Below are 10,259 nucleotides of genomic sequence, written 5' to 3'. Positions count from 1 at the left end.
TGCCCGCAGGGGGAGGAGGTGCTCACCGAGGCGACATGGCTGCTGAGGGTCGGTCGGCGCTCACAGGACTGTGGGGAAGCCACACTGCTCACCCTTCGGGTTCGTCGCTGGCGGCTGGGCAGTGGGGTGGGGAGCGGAGTGGCTGTCGGTGATACCGCCCCCTTGACGGTGTTCTGCCTGAGGTGCGGGAAGGTTGGGGGCTGTGCCCGGCGGCCACAGTGACCGAAGGGCGGCACGGCTTGTGTTTCTCGCCAGGTGGGAGCGAGCATGTCTTTCCGCGGCGGAGGTCGTGGAGGCTTTAACCGAGGCGGTGGAGGCGGCGGCTTCGGTCGTGGCGGCGGCAGCAACAACCACTTCCGAGGCGGAGGGGGCGGCAATTTCCGCGGCGGCGGCGGCAGCAATTTCCGAGGCGGCGGCCGAGGCGGATTCGGACGAGGGGGTGGCCGCGGCGGCTTTAACAAAGGCCAGGACCAAGGACCCCCAGAACAAGTCGTTGGTATGTCGGTTTCCAAGCTCAGCCTGCTTGGAGGCGGGGGCGGAGCAGGGGTGAGGTTGAGGTTGTGGGCTTGTGTTTTTATTTTTTTAAATAATATGTTTTATTGATTTTTTACAGAGAGGAAGGGAGAGGGATAGAGAGTTAGAAACATCGATGAGAAACATCGATCAGCTGCCTCCTGCACACCCTCTACTGGGGATGTGCCCGCAACCAAGGTACATGCCCTTGATCGGAATCGAACCTGGGACCCTTCAGTCCGCAGGCCGACGCTCTATCCACTGAGCCAAACCGGCTAGGGCTGGGTTTGTGTTTTTAGGAAGTTTGGGAGTCGGGTGCTGTAAAATAGATCAGCAACACATGCAGAGGTTACTGCCTGGTTGGTGAGGCAGACCCCCGGAGATGCTGTAAAGGGACTTACAGTGATGCCCTGGTGTGTAAGGGGGAGAGTAAGAAAGCCGAGGACACTTAGACTGCACCGTGGAGGTGGAACTTGAGCTTGGGCTGGAAGGAAGATATTAAATAGGTAACATTTTAATGCTTACCGCTGTGGTCCCCGTTTTACAGAGAAGGAGACTGATTCAGCTAAGGGTCATAGTTAGGAAGAAGTGATCATCAGTAAATGATATAGTGGAGGTCCAAGGCAAGTTTTGAGACTCCAAAGCCCAGACTTTATCTTACACTTCAGTAAGAGAAGTCGGAATTTTGCTTGGAAGGGAAATGACAGGGAGGAAGTCAAGGAAAAGACCTAATTAGCGCAGTTTTGGAGTAATTATTAATGAGGTAGGATGGAAGTCATAGAAAGTGAGACAAAGTTGACTAGCAGTTATTCCCAACCCTGGCTTTACATCAGAATTATCTGGGGGTGCTTTTAGGGAGATGTATGTCTGGGTAGAATCCTGTCAAAGAGGAGGAAGGATGTGTACAGTCTAATATAAAGAATAGGTTGGGTCAGTATGCAAGATGGTTTGAAGAGGGTAATGGGAAAGAGTCCAAGGTCCCAGCCCAGAAGCCATTTCAACAGTCCATGCACGAAGGAAGCATTGAGAGCATGGTGGGAGTGAGAAGAAAAAGGAAGGGTTAGATTGGGAGAGAGATTCCGGTGGAAACAAACTCAGTAGAACTTAGCTAATCTTGGGAATTGTTAAAAGCTTCCAGTTTTTGAGCCTGGGTGATCGGGATGGAGAGTTGGTTTTGCTGCGGTGCAATGAGTATTTTAGTGTGGGGTGACAATAGTCAATTAGAAATAAAGGTAGTTATTTTGAGGTTCCACACTTTTCTGGAAAAGATCGAAGTAACTGGTGAAGAGGTGGTAGTGGGAAGGTATAAAAGGGGAGGAAGAAAAGACAGGAGAACAACCAAGACTGGTTTTGCAGTTAAGGGTTGGGGAAAAGGAAGAATAGACAGTAAAATGCAACATAGTGTTTAATCAAATAATAATAGTTTTGTAATAAAACCACTGTTCTAGGCTGAGGAGTCTCAGTGTGCCAGGCACTTTTCTGAGCAGTTGACATTTAATATTGCATTTACTACTCACAATGCTGTATGTTCGGCGTTGGAACTGTTGTTAGCCATATGTTAAAGGTGAGGACACTGAGGCAGAGAGAAGGTGAGACCCTTCCCCCAGGTCACATAGGTAGTATGTTGTGGATTGATATACCAACTCAGGGAGGCTTTTGTGTCCCAGAAGAACAGATATGGCAAAATCCCAGGTAAACAAGAAGAACGCTTCCAGAAGAGGTTGGTCAGTATAATTTGAAATTGTTTTATATTTTAATGTTTTCTTGTCCTGTTTCAGTATTAGGAGAGTTCCTGCATCCCTGTGAAGATGACATAGTTTGTAAATGTACCACAGATGAAAATAAGGTGCCTTATTTTAATGCTCCAGTTTATTTAGAAAACAAAGAACAGATTGGAAAAGTGGATGAAATATTTGGACAACTTAGAGATTTTGTATCCTTTTTAATTGGAAGATGTAGTGATCTCATTGAAAGGTTACTGTTTGCTTTTTATGGAGCTAAGTATTAATTAAATTAAACTTGTTGCTTCAGACCATAACAGAGAATCAAGAGAGGGAGAATGTATTTCCATATATACAGGGATGGACAAAAGAACAGTTTGCAGCTCGTATGGAAAGTACAATAACTAATAAATAATAATACAAGAATAAACTCTGGTTTGCATACTCACAACTGTAAATCTACTTTGCCCACCCCTGTGTTGTAAAGGTAGGTCCTTTTGGGAAGGTTTTAGAAATGATTGCCATTTGGATAAGTGCTGCAGGATTGAGGTATTTTGCTTTGGCTGTGATCGTGCCACTGGAATGGTCTGGTGGAATTCGAGGTTTTAAAGGAAAATATTAATTTCCTCTTGGAAACCCCTCTTTTACTTTGCCTAAACATTTCCATGTATTCTAACCCTTGTTTTTAAAATTACACTTGAATTCAGAAGGTTACCTTTTTAAAATCTTAATTGCTTTTCCTTAATAAAATTAATAGTATTTTTCAGTTAAATTGTCAGAAAACATGAAGGCATCTTCCTTTAAAAAGCTACAGAAGGTGAGTCAAGCTCATGATACCTAGGATCCTTGGTTTTATAAGTGAATGACCTACTTCAGGGCAGTCTTGCTTAGGGCACTTGAGACTCCCTCAATATATCACCAGTGAAGCTCTTATGTTGAAATATTCTGTACCTCAAACATTGAACTTACTTATCTTTAAGACTAATTCATTTAATACAGGTTTTCAGAAAGTATTCCTTGCTCATATGAGCAAATTCTGTAACTGCTAGAGTCTGTTTTTTAGTTTATATAAAACTGTCTTATTAAAAATCCTTGCATGACCAAACATTCTAAGCAAATCATTAAATTTTAAAACTTGAATTATTTGGAAAAAGTCAGATATTAAATATGTGCAAGAGGTAGCTATGAAAATGTTAATTTAATAGTGGGACCAAATTTAGTGTATTGGCTTTCTGAGGAAGTGAGCTTGAAGCTGAGACTTGAAAGTTGACTAGCAGTTATTCCCAACCCTGGCTTCACATCAGAATTATCTGGGGGTGCTTTTAAGGAGATGTATGTCCGGGTTGCACTCCCAAGAAATTTGACCCAGTATTTCTTAGGTGGGGACCAGGACTCAGTGCAAAAAGAAAGGCTCCTGGATGACTGATGTAGTGAGGCTAGCACTTGGGAGCCAGTGCACTAGTCAGTGAGGAGGAGGACATGCATTATAAGTAGAGAAAACTGTGTGTGCAAGTCTGAGAAAGTGAGCCACTTGAAGGATCCAGAAAAGGCAGAGGTGTAGCTTGGACAGAGAACATTTAGGAGTGAGAAAGTTGTGAATTATGGCTAGAGGTAGGCAGGAGCTAGATTACTTAAGGCCTTCAGGTCACAAGAAAGAGTTCAGACTTTAGTTTTAGTTTTGTTTTTAAATATTAGGGAAAATATGGTTAAATTTATACCTAAAAGTACTAGAAAAATGAACTCCCTGGGAAGGGTTCAGTGCTCTATGTGAAGGGGCCAGGTTGGAAGAGAGATTTTGGACTGGGGCAGTGGAAATGGAGAGAAATAGATGAATTTATGAGAGAGAAAGGAAGTAGAATTGACAGGTCTTGATAATTGATGAGCTGTTGAAATTAAAGTAAAAAATGCCACCGTCTTTCAGATGTCTTGATTTCAGCATCTTTGTGGATCGTGTCACCATTCACTGAAATGGGCAACACTGCAGAAGAAGGGAATTGGGGGAGGAGAAAGGACAGTTTTGGACATAATGAGTTTGAAGCATTTGTGAGATATTCACTTAGGCACTGACAGGAAGAGTGGACTAGAGGTAGAGTTGGGAAGTTGTCACTGTACAGACAGTATATGATATAGTCTAGGAAGAAAGAATGAGAGGAAAAGAGCTTTGGGGTACCTCCCAAATTTATATATCTATTAGTGGAGATTCAGAAGTAACTGCCAAGAAAGAAGGCAAACCAGGAGAGTTTTAAAAGTGATATCACAAAAGTCAAGAGACAGAATGTTTCCAAGAGAAGTACTTAGCAAATGCTGTTGCAAAAAATTCATTGGATTTAGCAACATAAAGGTCAACAGATCATGGAGCTAAAGGAGTGGTGGGCCCAGAAGTCAGCTTGGGTTAGGAGATAAGATGGGGAGCATGCCTTGTTGCTAGGATATGGCACCTGATTGTAGAAACCCTGACAAGTACCCACTGGGAAATTGCACTGCTTTGGATGGGCCTGAGAGCCAGGCCTCTCATTTGGTGACCTGCGAGTTGGTGGGCTGTTGCTCGTGGTGGTGGCGGGGCCTGTGTCCCACTTGGGGGAAGCCGAGTGTTGCTTTGTGGGTGCCAGGTCCGTGGTGCCGTTTCTCTGTAAATGGCCAGTGCACGTCACGGCCGCTCCAGCATTGAGCCTCTGCCCCCGGAGGTCAGTGCTCATCATAGCAACCGGTTAGATCAGGGGTGGGCAAACTTTTTGACTCGAGGGCCACAATGGGTTCTTAAACTGGACCGGAGGGCCGGAACAAAAGCATGGATGGAGTGTTTGTGTGAACTAATATATTAAAAATATACCCACCCCTTTCCTTTGTAGTTAAAATTGAAAGATTCTATTTTAAGGATTATATACGTGTGTGTGTGTGTCTGTGTGTGTTTGTATATATATATGTATATATGTGTGTGTGTGTATATATATATATATATATATATATATATGTGTGTATGTATATTATAGTTTTGAAGCCCTCATATGTGTTTTGTGTAAAATTGTGAACTATACCTCATTATGTTTCATTATTGTGAAAAAAAATATTTCTTAGTTCTAAATATAGGGTGGGTTTAATTTCTACAAATCGTCCATTAGCTATATGTCAATGTGTTATTTTTTATTTTAATGCTACATTTTTAATAGTTTCCTTTTTCTTATGGCAGGCAATTCTGTTGAGTTAAAATGTAGTTAATTTTTCGAAGGCATTATCTGTTTCTAAGGAGATTGAATTGGTCTTGTTAGGTGCCAAAATTTACGTGCTTTATGTACATTGTTTTTTTGATCTGCACAAGGACTATGTGAGGTAGGTACTTTATTATCTTGATTTTACAGATCAGAAAACTAAGGCAGAAGAAAACTAAGTTTTTCCCTAGGGCTACACAGTAATATGGAGTAGAGTTGGGATTTGAACCCAGGCAGTCTTGAGTCTAGGTATAATTATAATTATATAATCTTAATACTATACTACCCAAGTCATCACACTAATTGTTTCTATTTTACTTCCAGTTTTATATAGACCCATATAAGCTGTTGCCACTGCAGAGGTTTTTACCTAGACCTCCAGGTGAAAAGGGACCTCCAAGAGGTGGTGGCAGGGGCGGTCGAGGAGGAGGAAGAGGAGGTGGAGGTGGCAGAGGCGGTAGAGGCGGTAAGTTACTTGTGGGAGAAAATTTCTAATGAGATTTCAAAGTTTCAGCCAATTCAAATAGTAGAATTAAATTTTGCATATAGGCAAATCTCCCAAATGTTTATTTATTTACTAGAGGCCCTGTACATGAAAATCCTTGCACTGGGTGGTGGGGAGGGAGGGAGGTTGCTCAGCCCGGCCTGCGCCCTCTCACAGTCCGGGACCCTTTAGGGGATGTCCGACTGATGGCTTAGGCCCGCTCCCTGGGGGGATCCGGCCTAAGCTGGCAGTCAGATATCCCTCTGGGAACCCGGGAGCCCTTGGGGGATTTCCACCTGCCTGCTTAGGTCCGCTCGCCGGGGGAATAGACCTAAGCTGGCAGTCAGACATCCCAATTGGCAGCCCAGAAATAAAATCTATATCTTCCAATGTCATGTCAAAGACCATCTATCTATAATAATAAAAGCGTAATATGCAAATTGACCAAATGACTGAACAACGGAACGACCTCTGGACAACCACGCTATGACACACACTGGCGCCAGGCCAGCCAAGTCGGGTGCGATCCAATTGGTCAGGGGGCCCTGCCATTGCCCCATGATTGCCCCACAGAGGGAGGCCCAGGCCATCCTCTACAGGGTGATTGGGGTGGGGGTGCTCCTCAATCGATCGGGGATGGGGAGGGCTCCGCAATTGTCCCAAAGAGGGAAGCCCAGGCCACCCGGCTGATGGCTCTGCGGCAGGTGTGTGGGGCCAACCAACGATCACCCCACAGAGGGCGGCACAGGCCAGCCAAGCGATCACACCCCACACCTGTCACCCACAGAGGGAGGCGACTGGTGGTGGGGTAGGGGGGCAGCGCCACACAGATTGCAAGCAGTGGCAGCGGCAGGACGGGGCCAGCTGCCGGCAGCCGGGGGAAGGAAAGCCTGATAGGCCCTGATCGCCAGCCAGGCCTAGGTACCCTACCCTGAGGGTCCTGGATTGTAAGAGGGCACAGGCCGGGCTGAGGAACACCTCTCCACCTCCCGTGCACGAATTTTGTGCACCAGGCCTCTAGTCCTATATAATAAAGATGTAATATGCAAATGGTCGTTACATAACGACCAACCACATAACAACCGGATCACGGATCAGCCCGAGGGTGGGGCAGCGAGCTACAAGCCAGTGACAGAGAGCTACAGGAGGGGGCAGGGCAGCAAGCTATGATGGGGGGTGCGGAGGGAGCTATAGAAGGGCGGGGCAGCAGGCGGAGAGCTACTGGTGCACGGATTCGTGCGCAGGGCTGCTAGTATATAATAAAAGGGTAATATGCAAATTGACCCTAATGGTGGAATGACCAGTCCCTATGACATGCACTGACCACCAGGGGGCAGATGCTCAATTCAGGAGCTGCCCCCTGGTGGTCAGTGTTTTTCCACAGGGGAGTGCCACTCAGCCAGAAGCTGGCCCATGGCTGGCCAACACAGCGACAGTGGCGGGAGTCTCCCGCCTCCCCGGCAGTGCTAAGGTTGTCTGACTAACGGCTTAGGCCCACTTGTTAGTCAGACATCTCCTGAGGGCTCCCAGGCTGCCAGAGGGATGTCTGACTGCCAGTTTAGGCCTGATCTCCTGGAGAGTGGACCTAAGCCATCAGTCGGACATCCCCTGAGCGATCCCAGACTGCAAGAGGGCACAGGCTGGGCTGAGGGCCCCCCCCCACCCCCCCCCAGTGCACTGGGCTTCTAGTCTAAATATATATAAAATAGCGACTGGAACAGCAAAACGACCAGAATGACTGGTGGCTATGACTTGCACTGCAGCAGCCAACCAGCCTGATCCAGGCCCCGATTACCCCCGCCCCCTGGCTGGTCCGGCCCCCAATTGGCCCCCAACACCCTAATCGAGGGCGGGGCTGGCTGCCAACTGCCTGTGGCCCCTCCCCTCAGCCAGCCTGGTCCCTGTCGGCCCCCATCACCCCGATCGGGTGCGGTGCCAGCCAGCTGATCGCCCGCGGCCCCTCCCACCTGCTGGCCCAGCTTGATGGGCCCCCATTGGGGTGGGCCTGCCGGACCCCACCGGTGCATGAATTTGTGCACTGGGCCTCTAGTTACCAATAAACTAGAGGCCTGGTGCATGAAATTTGTGCACTTGAGGGGGGTGGTGGTCCCTCAGGCTGGCCTGTGCCCTCTCGCTGCCTGGCAGCCCTCGGGGGACATCCATAGTGCTCCATTGAGGTGGGAGAGGCTCCCACCACCGCTGTTGGTGCTCGCCAGTTGTGAGCCCAGCTTCTGGCTGAGCGGCACTCCCCCTGTGGGAGCACTCTGACCACCAGGGGGCAACTCCTGCATTAAGCGTCTGTCCCCGGGTGGTCAGTGAGCATCATAGCGACTGGTCAGCTGGTCATTCAATCATAACAGTTGCTTAGGCTTTTATATTTATAGATTTAACTTTTTAGTTCAGTATTTTGACATGTATTTCCTCAAAGCTTTGGTACATTAATTGTTATGGACATCTAGATGATGAGCAGGGTTGGTGATGAGATGGGGTTAGACCTGTGAATGGTGTGGCGGATGGATGATGGGAGGATGGGCAGAGCCAAAGTGGTGAGGAAGAGATGCTGAAAATGGGGTTGGAAAGCTTCTGTTACTGGATCAGAAAGGAGACAGAACTCGTTTCATATTTGCCTCTCTCAACTTAATTATCATTTCACTCTGCAAATGTACTCTTTGGGTCTAGATAGCTTGGAGATAATTTGAGATAAACATATTTCTTTCTTAAATACTTTGGGAGTACCCCTTTGGGTATTTGATGAAGCGAGATCCTCTCATACTTATTCTGTGTTTAGTCTCATATATAATATTAAAAAAATCACAACTCCAGTCTATTTTTTTAAAACCTCTACATATATATACTTTTTAATCCTCATCTGAGGGTATGCTTATTGACTTGAGAGAGAGAGAGAGAGAAGAGAACGAGAGAGGAGAGAACATCGATTGGCTGCCTTCCGTATGTGTCCCCACTGGAGATACAGCCTGCAACCTGGGTTTATCCTCTGACTGGGAATAGAACCAGCGACCTCTTGGTATATGGGACAACTCTCCAACCAACTGTGCCATACTGACTGGGGCAAACCCTTTATATTTTTACACCAGTATTTGGAAGTATGTATTGGTCTTTTCTCTTAAAAATTTTTTTGTCAATTACAATTGACATTCAATATTATTTTATCTTAGTTTCAGGTCTAAAGCATAGTGGTCAGACATTTATATAATTTCTAAATGACTCTCCAATAAGTCTAGTACCCACCTGACATAGTTATTGCAATATTGACTATATTCCCTATGCTGTACTTGACATCCCTGTGACTGTTTTGTAACTACTTATTTGTACTTAATCTCTTCACCTTTTTCCCACAACCTCCCAACCCCCTCCCATCTGGCAACCATCAAAATGTTCTCTGTATCTGAGTCTGTTTCTATTGTTTATTTTGTTCTTTAGATTCCACATATAAATGAAATCCTGCAGTATTTGTCTTTCTGTCTGACTCATGTCACTTAGCATAATACCCTCGATCCAACCATGTTGTCACAGATGCTAAGATTTCATTATTTTGGCCAAGTCATATTCCATTGTATATATGTACCACATTTTATTTATTCAATTGTTCATCAAGCGACACTGAGGTTGCTTTCATATCTTGGCTATTGTAAGTAATGCTGCAGTGAACATAGGGGTGCATATATCTTTCCTAATTAGTGTTTTGGATTTCTTCAGTTTAATACCCAGAAGTGGAATTGCTGGGTCCTAAGGTAGTTTACTTTTAGTTTTTTGAGGAACCTTCATATTGGCTGATTTTCCGTAGTGGCTGAACCAATTTACAATCCCACCAACCATGCACAAGTGTTCTCTTTTCTCCACATCTTCACCAGCACATGTAGTTGTAGGTTTATTTATGATAGCCATTCTGACAAGTGTGAGGTGATATCTCATTGTGGTTTTAATTTGTATTTCTCTGATGATTAGTGACATTGGGCATTTTTTTATATGTCAATTAGCCATATGTATGTCCTTTTTGGAGAAATGTCTGTTTAGATCCTCTGCCCATTTTTTAGAATGTTTGTGTTTTTTTTGGTGTGGAGTTATATGAGCTCTTTATAAATTTTGGGTATTAACCTCTTATCAGGTGTATCATTGGTAAATATAGTCTCCCATTCTCTAGGTCTGTGGTCAGCAAACTGCGGCTCGCAAGCCACATGCGGCTCTTTGGCCCCTTGAGTGTGGCTCTCCCACAAAATACTATAAAATACCACATGCGGGCGCGCACGTACAGTGCGATTGAAACTTCGTGGCCCATACGCAGAAGTCGGTATTTTGTGGAAGAACCACACTCAA

General features: G+C 45.6%; 1 protein-coding gene across 2 annotated transcripts in view; it reads left to right on the top strand.

Annotated features, from left to right (window-relative positions):
• The first annotated feature begins 6 nt into the window (after window positions 1–6).
• The window catches only part of GAR1 (GAR1 homolog, ribonucleoprotein), a 22,419-nt gene continuing 12,166 nt past the window's right edge, over window positions 7–10,259 (top strand). The window contains exons 1-5 of one of the 2 annotated variants that reach the window (XM_014544722.1): window positions 7–48; window positions 256–496; window positions 2,292–2,446; window positions 2,992–3,051; window positions 5,765–5,906. In XM_014544722.1, coding sequence (XP_014400208.1) covers window positions 268–496; window positions 2,292–2,446; window positions 2,992–3,051; window positions 5,765–5,906 — 586 coding nt within the window. In that variant the 5' untranslated portion in view covers window positions 7–48; window positions 256–267. Of the gene's footprint in view, window positions 100–255; window positions 497–2,291; window positions 2,447–2,991; window positions 3,052–5,764; window positions 5,907–10,259 lie in introns of both variants that reach the window. The other variant, XM_005872404.2, reaches the window with a different exon arrangement.

This window comes from Myotis brandtii, unplaced genomic scaffold (assembly GCF_000412655.1).
Source record: "Myotis brandtii unplaced genomic scaffold, ASM41265v1 scaffold38, whole genome shotgun sequence".
NCBI classification, from domain to species: domain Eukaryota; kingdom Metazoa; phylum Chordata; class Mammalia; order Chiroptera; family Vespertilionidae; genus Myotis; species Myotis brandtii.
This window is presented reverse-complemented; position numbering and strand designations above follow the sequence as displayed.